Genomic DNA, 17,815 nt, shown 5'->3' with positions numbered 1-17,815 from the left:
AAAATAACCCAGACATGTTCTCAACAGGTTTCGTGAAATTTACCCTTATGCCAGTTGCATATCCAGACCTGTATAATTTGCCACAAAATGACATTTTCCAGGACTTTTTTCCAGGACATTTTTTCATTAACATAAACCTGACAATGGTCTGTCACTTGCACAGCACTGAAAAGGAGCAAGTGTGTACATGCATTGACATAAACTGTGACTGTGAAATGAATTTAAGTGAATAGAGGCAAGCTGCAGAAGCAACATTCCAAACCAAGACAGGTGTCATGCAGAGAACATGATGTCATCTAATATAATGAGCCTTCCTAGATGCCAGTGCTCATTATAACCCACACTCTAAGGGCAAGAGTAGAGCAAAAGCACAAGCACAAGCTAAGGACGTTTTTTGTTCTTAAATAAAGGAGATGGCTTTATCCATCAAAACACAAGAAGCTTTTAAATACTTTTAATTCTATCACGGGAAAGGGTCTGATATTTTTCCATCTTCCTTCAAAACCATCTCACTATATTTCAAAAATCAGAATCAAAAGCTTACTTTTGATGGACTCTATGCGTTGACCTTACCTTGCAGGCCTCAGTCAAGATGTCCATAACAGTGTGATGACTTTTCAGAAGAACTGTAACAGTCTGGTACTTAGGCATATAGACACAAGTTGGGGTTTCCTGGCTGCAATCCCACTGCTTGCCTTCAGGTGGCGCAATTGAGTAAATATTAGCCAAACTGTCCAAGCGCTGTTAATGAAAACAGAAAAAGATGGGGAGGACAAGAGCCTCTATTTTATTCCCTATTTAGTTAGTTATGATAAACACAGGCAAATCAGGGCACATTTTACTATTTATACCAGTGACAAAAACTGTCCCAGTTTACCTCTATTCACGCTTCACCCAACATTACTAATGGTGTTTGCTAATTCAGGGTAGCATACTATTCCTTATATTATAAGTTTGAACAAATAAGTACTCAAACATAGTGCACATTTTGTCCTGCACCATTTGTGCTACATACATACTTTAAATGATACCTAAAATCATGTGGCTTGCTGAGGAGGTGTGCTTTTACTTTTATAACTGAAGGATCTTATTATTTTTGCCTGGCAGAAAATAAAATGGGCAAAAACAAATTCCATAATATATACTTGAATTACAATTACATAACATTGAACGAAAGAGGGACCCAAGGGAAAATCAGGCTTGGGGTGGGCTCTTAGACTTGGAGCAGTAAGCAACCTAGAACACCCTAGCAACTACCTAGCATCACCTTCAACAATCTAGAAAACCCTAGCAACCACATTGCAATACCTTAACAACTACATTGAACACCCTGGAAACTACTGAGCAAAACCTAAGCAACTACCTAGAACTACCTTAGCATCTACCTAGAACACCCCAGAAACTACATAGAAAACCCTAACAACCTAGCAATGCCTTAGAAATAGGGCTGAAACAATTAGTCGACTTTATTGACAACTTCAACAATAAAATAATTGTCGAAAAACATTTTCGTTGTCGAATAGTCATTTGATCTCATTAAACGTAACATGAGATCATATGAAACTCTAATGATGAGAGCAGCACTGTAGCTCACGCCTGACTTAGGAGAGGAGGAATTAAACAGCTCACAGTCCAGATGCACTCTAAATTTTCCAAACAGCTTCAGGTGATCTAGATCGCAAATTATGAGGGAATTCTAATGCAAAAATACAAAATTAGTAACTACAGATGCACTCTCCTGTGGAATAAAGAAACACCTTGGCATTACATTTTAAATGCAGTTTTAATGTGTTATAGCTTTATTAAAGCTCAAATAATACAGAAGTAGATCATGTAAATAACTACAAACTCCAAAACTGCCATTTACCTGTGCGGACAGCGAGTTACGTGAAGTGTCCCGATCTAAGGGGGAGAGATTGAAACTGTACCCAGCTGAGGCACCCTCAAGCGTGCAAGCTTAACCCTTGTGCGAACTTTGGGACATTTTTGTCTTTTTCATTTTTGTTTTTCGATCATTTTGGCTGTGTTAATGCCAATGGCATACATCTTGCCAAATGTGTGTATTTTTGGGGGAATTTTTACATTTCAACCTCAGTTCCTATAATACACTATGTACACAAAATAGTTACACTCAGGACCTTAAAGACAAAAATGTCCCCATTGAAATCCATTAAAACAGCAATATTTGATCCCAGTGTCATTAAAGCATAAAATCGTGAATTCTATGATATTATGCTTTCATTCCAGAGCCCTGACTTAAAAATTTTCACCAGATGGCGCCATTTTTCTCATGTTTGGCCTATGGGGCAAATACATGCTTTTTTCCTATTTTCTGTATTATATAGCACTGCAGGCCAATTGAATAAATGATGCAGCTAAAATTGTGTGGGTGTGTAGGTATGGATGTCAGAGTGTGTTTTATATGTGTGTATTGAAAAATGTGTGTGTGTGTGTGTGTGTGTGTGTGTGTGTGTGAGCGTGTATTTATCACTTTGTGGGGACCAAATGTCCCCATAAGGATAGTAAAACTCGAAATTTTTGACCTTGTGGGGACATTTTGTCGGTCCCCATGAGGAAAACAGCTTATAAATCATACTAAATTATGTTTTTTGAAAATGTAAAAATGCAGAAAGTTTTCTGTGAGGGTTAGGTTTAGGGGTAGGGTTAGGTTTAGGGGATAGAATATAAAGTTTTTTCAGTATAAAAACCATTATGTCTATGGAAAGTCCCCATAAAACATGGAAACACTACGTGTGTGTGTGTGTGTGTGTGTGTGTGTGTGTGTGTGTGTGTGTGTGTGTGTGTGTGTGTGTGTGTGTGTGTGTGTGTGTGTGTGTGTGTGTGTGTGTGAAAAACAACAGAGGCATTATGTAAACAAACTGCCATTTAAAAGGTTAAAATCCTTCAAATGAATGAATATTTTGTAGTTAAGATCAGGAGTGATGTTGGTTAAAAAAAATAACTAATTGAAAGTGGAAAAAAATATTAATATATAATATTATTATGGCAGTTTTTTGACATAGATATTTTTGTCCTTTAAGGACCTGTAAGTAATTTTTTTAAACTGACACACAAGGGTTAATACAGCTAGATTATAATGTGATGGCTCGCGACTTATTGAATCATAATATATGTCACTGTGCATTTCTTATCATGAAGAAAATTGGCAATGTGCAGCTGTATTAATAAGAGTTTGTTTTTTGTGAGTTAAAGATGGATTGAAGTGAAAAGAAATGTGAGAGAGGGAAGTCTTCACCCCATTATACACTGCAACAAAACACGTTTTTTATTTGTTTTGGCTTGTTTTCCAATATAAATATCTAAAACTCCTTTAAAATAACATACATTTTCTTTAGCAGCTATACTGTAGAATATTTTTTTTTTTATCTGAGAATGTTGAATATAATATTAAAAATACAAATATTTTAAAATATCTCAAATCATTAAAAAGAAAGATATATTCACCTGAGAAGCAGCATACAAGATATTTAGACTTGCTTTTAGAGAATAGATCATGAATATAAGTGTATTTTGAATTTACTGCACTCACAGAAGTGAAATTGCACGTTTAATACAATATTTTAAGTCGGGGCACAAGCTGAATAATTGGTTAAGAGCTAATGATTAATTGTTGCAAGAAATGCTGAATAGTCGAAAAAATCATTGTAATAATCGTTATATTAATCGATGCAACTACCTTGTAATACCTTAAGCCTCATTCACATGTCGCCAGCCTTTGCGCTGGTGGTCGTCAGGGATGGGCGGATCTATACTAAAGTCTAGATTCTATCGATCCTCACATAAAAATCTTGAATCTGAAAGGATTTTTTTAACAAGTGATCTTATCATTTAGATTACATGCATATAAATGCATCTCATAAGCTTCAAAGCGAAAAAAAAAAAAAAGAATTATATGAGCAAATTGTTGCATGGCACCAGAACAATTTTTTCTTCCCCTCATATTGACGCGCAGAAATGCTAAAATACACTAGCAGTCACAGACAGCGCTCCCCCTTTCAGACATAGTGCTCGTTCAAAGAGGGAGCAGTGCTTTCCTGAGATAATGACAGACAAACAGCATCTGGAGTTATTCACAGTAATGACAAACCTAGATGTGACATGTTTTATAATGGGCTTGCATTTTTACAGATTTATTTGAATTCAGATTTGTTAATACATTGATAATGATCTGTAATCCTTGTTAATAAATGATACACTTATGAAAACTCACCATGGATTAACTGCAGTAATATTGTTTTTATTATTACTGCAAGTCCATGACTTTATTAACCATGTTTTTTTTTTTGTTGTTGTTTTTTTTTTTTTTGATCGTTTGTTTGTTTTTTGCAGTAAACAAGGTTTTACTGGATTATTGTAGTATCCATATGGTAACTTGGTTTTAGTAATAGTAACCATATAATAATCTAATGGTTCATGGTATGGAGTATCGCCCATCCTTAGTGGGCTTTCCTACTGCTGCCGCCACTCCACACTATGCACAATTGGGCATAGTAGCGTTTGAATTGCTGTTTACAGATGATACTGCTGATATAATTAAGATATCATACTTATTTGACAAGGAATCAGTTATTTTGCCTCTAAAAATGCACATTCTGCAGGGGGAGCGTTTTATATAATCTGCAGCAGCGCTTAATGCATCACACCAGTAAACAAGACGAACGTTATATCAATATATGAATCAAGCTCACTCACAATGGCGACACGGTTCTACACGCATCATTTTATTAAGCCATAACTATATATGTGGTTACAGACAAATTATATAGAACCGTGAAATCGCTCACATAAACTTTTAACTTCTCTGTCTGGAGACATGTGACGTAAGCTCCTCTGTCTTCACTCTCATTGGTAGTCCCTCGCGACTAACTTTAGGCTTGTTTGAGATGGGCCTTGCCTCGCCTGAAATGTAGGTGAGAGTAGGCGGCTGCAGTGAGGGGAGGAGTGAAAAAAGTGCAGGCAAGCCGGACACTTCCTGAATCTCGCTGTGTTGTGGACTGCAAACGTCAGCAATGGAAGTGATCGCGTTCGCGTTTTTTATCGCAGACGAAGTGGATGCAATTGAAATACCACTGTTTTTACACGAAGATGGTTATGATGAGGAGAATCACCGAAGGTGAACAGTGCTCATTACTAAAAATGGCTTATTCAGTAAATGGTAGGGATATAAATATCTAGAGTGGTATGTTGCAACTTGCATCTAATGAACCTTATGTTGTGTAAAAAATAATAAAAAAATCCCCATGATCATTTTAAATGTTATTATGGTTAAAAAAAATGCCTTACCTTGTTTCTGTTCTGCATTTCTACGGAAGAGGATTAGGGCAAAGCAATAATACAAAAAATAAAACCATCTCGTGATTAAAGTCATTATAATGCGAGATTAAAGTCGTTAAATTTCGAGAAAAAAGTCGAAATACAATCTTGAGAATAAACTCATTAAATATCGAGAATAAAGTCGTTGTGTTTCGAGAAAAAACTCGTTAAGTTTAATCTCGCATTATAATGACTTTATTCTCGATATTTAATGAGTTTATTCTCAAGATTGTATTTCGACTTTTTCTCGAAATTTAACGAGTTTAATCTCGCATTATAATGACTTTATTCTCGAGATGGCTTTATTTATTTTTTTATTGCTTGGCCCTAATCCTCTTCCATACATTTCTCACTTGTTGCATTATATATGCTTCATATTTTTTATCTGTAAAAGGAATTTCAATCAATAAAATAAAATTAATTCCATCATCAAGCAACCAATTTTTTTTATTTTTTTTACTCCCCATTCTTTATTGTCTCAGCAATTTCTTTGCTTACTGTTAATGTTATTGCTCCCTGGGAGTCTGATAGTGTTAATAACACATTCTCCATCTTGCTACAATTGTTAACTTTGTGGGTGCCTTTTATAATCAAAGCCATAATGAGAAATGATGAGCATACAGATGCTGCACTAAATTTACATTGTTATCCCTAATTATGGGCTAAACATTTCAGAGTGGGATATGGCACAGCTGATTAACCTAATGATGTGTATCCTACTTAAGGGATAGTTTACCCAAAGAAAAAAACATATTTGGGTGAACTATCCCTTTTTACATGAAAAATATTCTATATAAATATATTACACAATTGTTTGTCACCTTAATGTAAGTTTGAATTTCATGTTTAATGATTAGGAAAAGTGTGTACAGCAAATTATTATTCAAAAATAATATGAAACAAAAACACATTCTAAATTAAGAAATTAGCATGCATGTGGGTTGTGTTTACTGCACTCCAGGAATAAGACATACCCAGATAAAGAAATCAGATAAAAACACACAAACATGAGGCCTAATTGTAAAACCGTCACATTAGATGTATGTATGCATGTATTGATGGATTGACTAATTTATTTAATGGAATAATGTGGTACAAAAATGTCAATGTACAAAATGAACACAAGCATACAATACAATAAAGAGAAAATTACAACAAACAGGACTTCAAACCAAGAAAATAAAAATAAAAGGGTAAATAAAGCACATGTACTAATTACTAATAAAGTACTATAGAAAAAGTAAATAGTATTAGGCTATAGGTAATGGACTTCTTAGAATTAAGGGAAAAAAATATCAGCTGACAATCGCAGCCAATGAGCATTAAGTTGTGTCGTCAGCAAGTCGTTTCCCATCATGCTTTTGATCAGCGCAGTCGGTGGAGAGCAACTGCGCGCGACTGCAGAATCCGACACGTGCGCCTTGCGCTCGCGAGAGTTTTTTGACATACGTCAGCATGACATCAGAGCAAGGCGGACCGCTCTCGGACACATTTCTAATGTGCATTACGCGCTGATCACCGGTGATCGGTTCTGCGCAGATTTTGCTCATCTCAAACAAGCCTAATGTCTAGGACCTGGATGCAACGAATGAGGCGGGTTTTACATATGAGCGGAGTTACACGTGTTACCCCGCCCATAACAGACTGGTTAATTTTTCATGATACATGATAGGAGATGTGGTCGTCGTTGCAGATGTTATCATTGTTTGAGAGATATTGAATAGTTGAGCCAAACCTGTTGATTATAGTGCTTGCTTGTATGTGATATTCAATACTAAATTCCAGTGAGGAACAATTCGAGATTTGTGAAGGCTGAAGCTGACTTGAAAATGTTCTTAAACAAATGCCAAATCATGTAAATGTGTTTGGTGCTCATGCCTGTATGCCTCATGCAATATTCATTTTTTTCCACTGTAACGGACTATTTATTGACTGGCATTGGTTTCTGTGTGCATGTCAATTAGAAAGTCATTTTTAGACGAGATGACGGAGCACACGTTTTTGGAACGTGGAGGAGAGATAATCGTTTACAATCCTTCAAATAAATGAATATGAATCAATATAGAATACGAGTGAAAGCACTGCAACTATCTCAAGACCGGCATAACAATTTCCATCAATTCATCAGCCTCTTGTTTGCTGTTGTTGATGGCATAAATTAAAATGACTAAATTCTTAAAACGCAGACTAATCAATAGATCGAGCAGATACAGACGGCGTGGATAAAGCAAACTTGGTCAATGAAAGAATCTATAATTATTCATGCAAATTAGAGCCGTCCCGAGACATAAGCGAACTAAGCGACTGCTTAGGGCCCCCGTGGCCACCAGGGGCCCCCCAAGAGCACATAAATTACCCTTTTTTTTGTGATATATTATGTCGATGGACAATGGTAATTATACAAAAACTCAATATTATGTTAACGGGCTGCAGGATGCAAGCACAGTCAGACAGTTAGTTGATTGAAGAGGCTGCAGCATTGCAGCAAAACAGCAATGTCACAAAAAAGGACATATCCCTCTGGTGCAGAAAAAAGGAAAAAGAAGAAAACTGAGGAAGAGGAAAAAACAGCAAGTCAAAGGTATGTTAAGTAGCTAGGCTATGTTACGAGCTAACGTTAGCTGGCTAGTTAGTTAACATAACCTAGGTAGCATATCTTCTTATTTTAGGAAAGTTTTTTTTTTTTTATCACGTTTGATTAAACATCCGTAAATAGCCTTGGCATCTTAATATATTATAATACAACTTACAATAATACAATACTTAGCTAGTTTTAGATGAAAGTTTTTGTCTTTTGTATTAAAATAACTATTTATTTTTGTAATAAAAAGTAAGCTTCTGTTCCATAAACTTGGTACTGATAACAGCTTAACATTATTTACATTAGCCTACCATTTTAGGGCCTTTGCTTTTATATTCCAATATCATTATGCCTCAATTAACTAGTTATAGATTAAGAGTTGTTGTTTTAGGTCAACAGATGGATTGCTGCTGTGTGTAATAATTTATGTTGATAAAAAAAAAAAAACATTCTGTTCCATTAACTATGTACTCTTATGAAACTTCCCTAGGAGCATTGTTGAAATATTTTGGAGGCGGGGCACAACCAACGCCACCTGCCCCAAGTGCCAGTACTACAGCTGATGATGATACAGCAGGTGAGTTTTCAACAATCCCAGATCATTATATTTATATGGATAAACCATGCCATTTGTGAGATCTTTTTTTTGTTTTTGACAGACAGTTGCATTACCTTCTAATATCACATCTAACATGGCTAGCTTTTATTATAATAATAATAATTATTATTATCATTTTCATCTTTTATCAGGTACATCCTCTGCAGGCGAGGAGCACTTACCAGCACCTGCATCCACTGATCCTACTGTTCCTTCCATGTCTGTTTCAACCTCAGCGGATGTGGCAGGTAAGATAATTGCACAGCAGCCTTTGTATTTGCTCAGTTTACTGTAGAATATCTACAGTAAATAATATTATTAAATTATAATTAGAAATATAGAGATTAATATTTCTAATTATAATTATTAATGTAATACTGTTTATCTTAAGTTATTTTATTTGAAGTTGATTGTTCTTCACTTTTGCACATTGCAATTTTTTTTTATTAAAAGCAATTAAAGTGGTTAACTTGTTTACAGTAAATGCATTGTCTGCTGGATTATTTTGCTACTTTTCAGTACACCACATTAAGTATGCCACTTATTACTGTAAGACTTTGAATACTAAAGTGCAAATGAACACCTGACCACTCTTGTGGGTTTGCTACTGTTATAATTAAAAACCGTAGAAGGGTAAAAACATGCCAGGCAGACACTGGTATGATGTAAGCAACACAGCTACAACTAATACAATTGATAATGGGTGTGTTAGATTTATAGTGTGTGAATAATCAAGCATTGACTATAGGCAATTGTCTTGGCAGCACCGAGGGGCCCCCAAATCAAATTCTGCTTAGGGCCCCATAAAAGCTTGGGCTGGCCCTGATTGCAAAATAATCCCTCATGATGACCGGGAGACTAAAAGTGCATGAATGCTCTCGTTTTTTTCGAGAATTTCCCATTTCATACAACCGCATGCCTTATGAACAAATGATTGAACGAACAACATGGGTTTTTGTATTCTGTCCCTAATATTAGTATATTTGAAAACACATTTATATTACATCTTTATAACTTTTGTGAGAATTGGAGTGTGTTTTACCATTAATTTACAGTAGATGGCGTTGTGGGTTATAAAACAAAATAAAAAAAAGTTATGGGCGGGGCAACATGTGTAGCAATGCCCAAATGTGTTGTCCTGCCCCATTGTGCAAGTGCAGCCAGGGATACTTGACTTGTCTTGTCGCTCCCCACAGCGATCTCTGTTGCCAATGGATGCGACAGCTCATGTCGCCAGAAGTCGCAGTGCTCTCATTGAAAATGAATGGGATCGTGTTGCTTTGCTACGCAATGCCGTTTGTGGTGTGAGCGGGACATTAGTAATTAATTACAACACCCTAGTAACTACCTAGTAATGCCTTAGCAACTAGAACACCCTAGCACAGGGGTGTCCCAACTACGGCCTGCCGACTGCTCTGGGTCATTGCTAAGATTTAAAAAAATAGAACAGATTTTGTCCCACTATTGAGAAATTTTATGAAATTAATATACTGTACACTAGGTGTCGCTATCAAGTGCAGCCACATTTCACAGCGTATCGTCTCCACTAGTACGTTCTCTTTAGTTGCCACCAGCTTCATCCATTTGGAAAAGTTCAGGAGTTCAAAGGTTCAGGAGTTTTTTGCACCACGCAAAAAGAATGACACATATGTGAAATGATTGCTATCAGGTTAGATCCTTTGCTCATGTAGCCTACTCGTTTTCGATAAATTGTCCTGACACACCACGCATCATGCAGCTGAGTAGAGCTGTCATTTTCCAGCGGAAGCGGCCGCACCAAGTTTATTTACCATGCACAGAGAGACACGTGAGCCAAGCACACTTTCCTATAACAGCCTCTGTAGCGGTGGGAAGTTTAATTCATTGTAGTGATTTGGTTTGTTCTGATATTTTATTGAAACATGAAAAATTATTCACTAACTTCCCAGCACTATTTGAGAGTCAGGACATAAGAGAGGGCACAAGAAACTCACGGATCTCTCCCAGTACGCGCTTGCGCATCATCCAAGTTAAAGGGAGTGCAATCATTTTGATAAAAATACAAAAAATTAAATTGTATTTTTAACAGAAGTATCAACAGAACAGAAACTAGGATTGAATTACTAATATACTGTATAAGGGGGCCTGGGTAGCTCAGCGAGTAAAGACACTGATTACCACCCCTGGAGTTCACGAGTTCTCTTAGGTCTCCTAAGCAACCAAATTGTCCTGGTTGCTTGGGATGGTAGAGTCACATGGGGTAACCTCCTCGTGGTTGCTATAATGTGGTTTGCTTTCGGTGGGCACATGGTGAGTTGTGTGTGGATGCCGAGGTGGGTGGCTTCTTTTTTTAAATTATTACATTGAAGCTGCTTGCGGCACCTTATTTCTTTCTGAATCTGGCTTCCCATAGAAAAGTTCTGGACACACCTGCCCTAACAACTACCTAGAATACCCTAACAACTATCTAGCAATACCTTAGCAACTTCCAAGAACACCTAAGCAACTTCCTTGCAATGCCTTAGCAACTAGAACACCCTAGCTACTACCTAGAATACGCTAACAACTATCTAGCAATGCCTTAGCAACTTCCAAGAACACCTAAGCAACTTCCTTGCAATGCCTTAGCAACTACCTAGAACACCCTAGCAACTACCTAGCTACGCCTTAGCATCTATAGTAAGGCTGAAGCGATTAGTCGACGTTATCGACAATGTTGACAATAAAAAATTGTCGACAAAAATTTGTCGTTTAGTCATTTGATCTAATTTTATGTAACATGAGATCACTTTAAACTCTAATGATGAGAGCAGCACTGCAGCTCAGACCTGACTTAGGAGAGGAAGAATTACACTGCTCACAGTACAGATGCACTCTAAATTTTCCAAACAGCTTCAGCTGTTGTAGATCATAAAATATGACTCTCATTGTGGAATAAGTGGAGCTGGAGCTGCCGCTCCACTGAAGCAAAACTTGCGTGTCGAGCATCTTTAAAGGAAACACCCCAACCATTACATCTTATATGCAGTTATATTTAATGCATTATAGCTTTATCAAAGTTCAAATAATACAGAAGCAGATCATGTAAATAACAACAAACTCAGAAACTGGCATTTTTCTGTGCATCAGCGTCTCATCTATGAGTTGTGCGAAAAAGATGCATTCACCTGAGAAGCGGCATATAAGATATTTATACTTGCTTTTACAGAATAGAAGTTGAATATAAGTATATTTTGTCTTTACTGCACTTGCAGAAGTATAACAAAGTAAAAAAATACACTTATATACTAAATACACTTACTGTATATTTAAGATACATTCTCTTAAAGCAAGTCTAAAGATCTTATATGTTGCTTCTCAATTAAATGTACCTTGTTTTAAGGATTTTTAGACATTTTTAAATGGAAAACAAGACTAAAACATTTGCAGGATTTTTTTTGCAGTGAATTTCTATACTGAATTAAATTTATAAAAAGTATTTTTTCCCCCTTTAATTCAGTGAATGTCATTTAGAGGTATTTTTAAAAGATGTTTTTTTTCCCCCCCTCTGTATTGTTAGTAAGCATGTTTAATACAACCTTTTAAGTCAGGGCACAAGCTGAATAATTAAGAGCTAAGAGCTAATGTCGAATAATCGTTCTAAAAATCGTTAGATTAGTCGATTATAAAAATAATCGTTAGTTCCAGCCCTAATCTACAGTACCAAGCAATGCCTAGAACACCCTAACAACTGCATAGCAAAGGCTTAGCAACTACCTGGGACATCCTAGCAACTACCAAGCTACGCCTTAGCAACTAAATAGCAACGCCTCAGCAACTACCTAGAACACCCTAGCAACTACCTAGAACACCCTAGCAACTACCTAGAACAGTAGTTCCCAACCTTTTTTCCAGGGGACCCCTATTTTAACTTTCAAAATCCTGAATGACCCCTACCCAATTAAATAAAATTACTGACATGAACAACATAATCATTTGTTATTTGCTGAATAAAATGAACACAGGCTCAATGAAAACAGCTAGCAATATGCACATGTTCACAAGAATACATTTTCCTTGTAACAGGAGCAGAATATTATCTGTTAATGTAAATATCAATGCAACAGAGTAGAAATCTCAAATGTATTCATTTTACTTAACCTATAAAAATTGGAAATATAAAACAAATCATTTAAGAACATTAATATTGTGGGATGGGATAGTCACCTAATAAGTTATATGCATATTTATGATATTTATTCTGAGCACTAGTCAAAAGATCCCTGAAGTTCTGGGGTCTATTTTGATAGTTCAGGTTTTTCCAAAGGAAACAACTAACTAGCAATGCTTCAGCAACTACCTAGACCACCCTAGCAACTGCACAGCAAAGGCTTAGCAACTACCTAGGACACCCTATCAACTACCTAGCAACGCCAAAACAAATAACTAGCAATGCCTTAGCAACTACGCACCTAGAACACCCTAGCAACTGCATAGCAATGCACTAATATGTGGTAAGATAGTCTTAGCTGTGGCTAGGCAGGCAGCAAGAAAAAGTAAAAAAAAGGTGATTTAATTTTCTTGTCAGGGCATGCTCCAAACAGTGTAACAGGGTTCCATCCACCAAAAATCCAATACAGGGGGAAAAAACTAAAAAAAACATAACAAAATAATATTCACATGAGAAACATCAAACACGTTGGCTACTGACCCAACGGTCACCCTTCGTTCTCTTCTACTTTTTGTCCAAACAATTAGACTCTTTATAGTTGCGGCTCCTCCCCTCAAATTCAAACATACCAATGGCAAGGCTGTATCAAATGCAATCTACATAACTTATTTATAAGATCATATCAACATTCAAACATGAATATTAGCATCTTCGTTATCAAGCTCTATTTTCATCATGAAAACCAACGAGAATCTTAAAAAACATGCATTCAATGTAATAACATTCAACATTTTCAATACTTGAACTCCTCCTCCTTTGGGAAGGTATAAATCAGGCTTCCTGTTGGCGAGCCCCTCCTATTAGGAAGTTCCAGGAAGAAGGTAAGACAAAGATTCACCATTAACAAACAGATCATTATTCATATAAGTTACATTCACCTTTTCTCATTTACAGGCACAAAAGGCTAAGACCAACAAACATGAGTCGCAATGAAATGTGCACCTTTCACTCGAGACATGTGTGAGACAATACAGTGAATAAAATCATCTTGAACACAAAACCCATTGTTTGGTTCTTTGAATTGAAAGTTACATACCTCCCTTTATCACACACTTTTTAGCAGCTTTACAGCAGCACTGCAGATGAGAGTTTTGCACAGACAAGTATCAGTCTTAAGAAATCATAAAAGTCTAGTTGTACCTTCTTATTTATGATTAGTGTTATCCAAAGGATTTGCTTACAAATCCAAAATAATATGATGTGGTCTAGATACAGATTTTTTTTTTTAACCTTATAAATATTATAAGGATATATTTATGAATTCAAAGATTGACAAAATAGTTACAACTAAAGCTTGTTCCATGACTCACAGTGTGGCCTCTACTGGTTGTTTAGATGCATAATTCTAAGCTTGTTTAAGGATGTGTCACTGAATGAAACTCACACTGGAGATTAAGTCTCTAGTGTTGGAAACAAACATGCCTATCCACCTTCACACACAAGAGAAAGCACGTCATGTCTCGGTGCCAGAGGTACAGTGTCCACAAATTTCACTCAATGAAGTAATGGCCTATTTTAGAGGGGGAACACAGAGTTACCTCAGAAAAGTGTATAACTCCCTGCTTGTCCAGTCAGTTGTGTGAATGTCGCTCTGACCCGCAGAATGACTGTGCATTTATTCAATACAGTAACGGTCAACTTTCCAAAATAGCAGCCAAGGGCAACCACCCAGCATACGCCTCTGTGTGTGGCTGTCAGCACCGCAACCCTGACTTAAAACTTTCCTCTCCAAAGTGGGAAAATCATTTATAGAGGCTAACTTTCACCAACACATGCTAAAGATGGAATGATGGAGAAAAGACTCTTGCTGTCTGGAGTAACCGCCATCTTTAAACACTGCCTCTTAGCAACTACTAACACACAAATCTTGGTGTTGGACACCATGAACCTAGTTATCATGCTTATGCAGAATGTTGAAGTGGCATTTGGTGAGGAACCACTGAAAGCCCTAAAATCACACAGTTTACATGTCCCCATTAACAGAGCAGATCTGTTTTAAATAAGACTATTTTTAAATGAGAAATGATGACAGTTATGGTTATTAACTACAACCCTAATTCTGAAAATTTGGAACAGTATGGAAAATGCTAATAAAAACAAAAATAAATTACTTCCATTCACCCTGTACTGTATTGAAAGCACTAAATGTTTTATCTTGTGAATTTAATTGTTTTTATATATATATATATATTAGGGCTGTCGATTTAACGCGTTAATTCAGTGCGATTAATTTGACAAAAAATAACACGTTAAAAAAAATTAACGCCATTAATCGCAATGCAAAATTGTAGTACCACCTGTTTACTCCAGAGGGCAGTAATTGAAACTTCAGCTGCGTGGCAATGCGCAGTTTATATAGTGAAGAAAAACACCCTTGAGCAGCAGAACACAAACATGCGTTACGTTCTTGCATTCAAAACACTTGATAAAGCGCAAATCCGAACTAAAGGATCTCAAGATGTTTTCTAAGTATTAAACTATATTTAACTTGACACAGTGACCTAAAAATTTTATGTTTACGCCACACAAGCATGTCTGATGCAGGTGTTCATTGACGGATCCTTAAACAAGCCCTCATAATAAATCTCGAACTGATTGACAAATTCACTTGTTAAATGGATTGCTGTGAACTGTATGCCAATGATTGACTTATGATCAATAATACGGTAGTAAACAATACATTGTATTCTAAAACAGCTTTTTGTATTGTCTTATTAATGATGAACTCTTCTGCCACAAGAATGTAATGCACTTTAATTATCTGAATATGTTTTTATTTTATTTTATATATATATATATAATTTTCATATATTTAAAGATATCTATGTATCATTATTTCATCATTATATATTGAATTATTGTTATATGAGGGGCTTTCTCAGCATATATTTGTATATGCGATTAATTGCGATTAATTTGATTTAAAAAAAAATATCGATTGACAGCCCTAATATATATATACACTGCAACACACTTCAAAGGAGTGTAGACAGTGGTGTGTTTAGCACTGGGTAACATCACCATTTATTCTAATGACACTTATTAAGCTTTTGGGCACTGAAGATACAAGTTTGTTAAGTTTAGAAAGTGGAATTTTTCCCCATTCATCCATTATGCAGTTCTTCAGCTGTACAATTGTATGGGGTCTTTGTTGCCATATTTTGCACTTCCTATTGCACCACACATTCTCAAATGGAGACAGGTCAGGATTGCAGGCAGGCCAATCTAGCACCCGCACTATCTGCTTATGCAGCCATTCACTTGTAATCCAGGCAGAATGTGGTTTGACGTTGTCCTGCTGGAAAATGCAGGGACGTCCCTGGAAAAAGACAGTGTCTAGGTGGAAGTATATGTTGCTCCAAAACCTGTACATATCTTTCTGCATTAATGGTGCCCTCACAAATGTGCGAGTTACCCATGTCGTTAGCACAGACACACCCCCATACCATAACAGACACTGGCTTTTAAACCTGACACTGAGAACAGCTTGGATGGTCCTTTTCCTCTTTGGCCTGGAGAACACAACAAACAAGTTTTGCACAAAGAGTTTTGCACAAAAAAAACAGATTCCACTATTTTATTTTCTATCTCAGATGAGATCAAGCAAAGAGAAGTCGACAGCGCTTCTGGACAGTGTTGATGTATGGTTTCTGCTTTGTATAATAAAATCTTAACTTGTGGATGCAACCGTGAATGATGTTGACTAAAAAAGGTTTACTAAAACCCATGTTCATGATATCCATCACAGATGAATTATGTTTTTTTAAGACAGTGACATCTGAGGGATCGGAGATTACATGCATTTAGAAATGTAAGCACAGCGTAGTTCTAGCGGGAAGACTAGCAGCTGTACATCATCGCACCATCACATTGCTGTTTCAGTGTGCTAACATGGCAACCTCCACCACCACACCACCACCCGTTGAGTCCCGTCCTGCACGGAGGTAGGCTCCTCGCCGCTGCCTCCTATCTCCGGCAGGATATGACGGTTCCGAGTACTACAACTTCGGACCGCCAGACGGGGCCTACGCCAAAGAGAGACATTACTTTTCTGTTTTATATTCATCAAATAAATGTCATCTTCAATTTCACTCAAGTCTGCGAGTCTTCTTGATAGAAGTGGTTTTCAGGCTTTCCCTATGTGCACCGAGATTTGACCGGATTCTTTGAATCTTTTAATTATATTGTGCTTGCAAACTGTGAAATTAGCTATTTGTAATTTGTCTTGGGGAACATTGTTCTCAAAGCACTGGATTATTAGCTGATGTATCTGTTGGCAAATTGGTGAGCCTCGACCCATCCTTGCTCTTGAAGCAATAGGCTTTTTTATATATAGGCTCCTTATACATAACGATTACCTCACTGGTTTAACATCTTCTGTTTCACATCACCTTGTCATTTCAATGCATCAGATTGTTATTAGTCCTAAATTATCCCTGTCTAAACTTTTTGGGAGTGTGTCTCAATCAACTGATTTGAAATGAGTGTATTTTAAAAATATATATATATATATATATATATATATATATATATATATATATATATGTGTTGTTGTAGTGCTTTCAAAATAGCACAGGATGAATAATAATATTTGTATGCATATATCACACAGAAACAAGCCCAATTCCAGAAAAGTTGGGACAGTATGGAAAATGCAAAAAAAAGAGTGATTTGTAAATATTATTCATCCTGTGCTATTTTGAAAGCACAGGAGATATATATATATACACATACACACACACACACACACACACACACACACACACACACACACACCAATCAGCCACAACATTAAAACCACATGCGTAATATTATGTAGGCCCTTGTGCCACCAAAATGGCAGAATAGCATTCTGAGATGATATTCTTCTTACCACAATTGTACAGAGCGTTAATCTGAGTTGCCGTAGACTTTATCAGTTCTAACCAGTCTGGCCATTCTCTGCTGACCTCTCTCATCAACAAGGCATTTCAATCCACTGGACTGCCCCTCAATGGATGTTTTTTGTTTCAGACACCATTCTGAGTAAATTCTAGAGACTGTTTTGTGTGAAAATCCCAGAAGATCAGCAGTTACAGAAATACTCAAACCAGCCTGTCTGGCAAAACAATCA

The 17,815-nt window shown here is 36.6% G+C and overlaps 1 protein-coding gene across 5 annotated transcripts in view; it reads right to left on the bottom strand.

Annotated features, from left to right (window-relative positions):
• The window catches only part of tiam2a (TIAM Rac1 associated GEF 2a), a 172,324-nt gene that overhangs the window by 62,080 nt on the left and 92,429 nt on the right, over window positions 1-17,815 (bottom strand). For all 5 annotated transcript variants that reach the window (XM_052154135.1, XM_052154134.1, XM_052154137.1 and 2 more), the window contains one exon: window positions 574-741. In XM_052154135.1, the coding sequence (XP_052010095.1) occupies window positions 574-741 (168 nt within the window). The remainder of the gene's footprint in view (window positions 1-573; window positions 742-17,815) is intronic.

This window comes from Xyrauchen texanus, chromosome 22, assembly GCF_025860055.1.
Source record: "Xyrauchen texanus isolate HMW12.3.18 chromosome 22, RBS_HiC_50CHRs, whole genome shotgun sequence".
NCBI classification, from domain to species: domain Eukaryota; kingdom Metazoa; phylum Chordata; class Actinopteri; order Cypriniformes; family Catostomidae; genus Xyrauchen; species Xyrauchen texanus.
The sequence above is the reverse complement of the archived record's forward strand: the minus strand, read 5'-3'. Positions and strand labels throughout refer to the sequence as shown.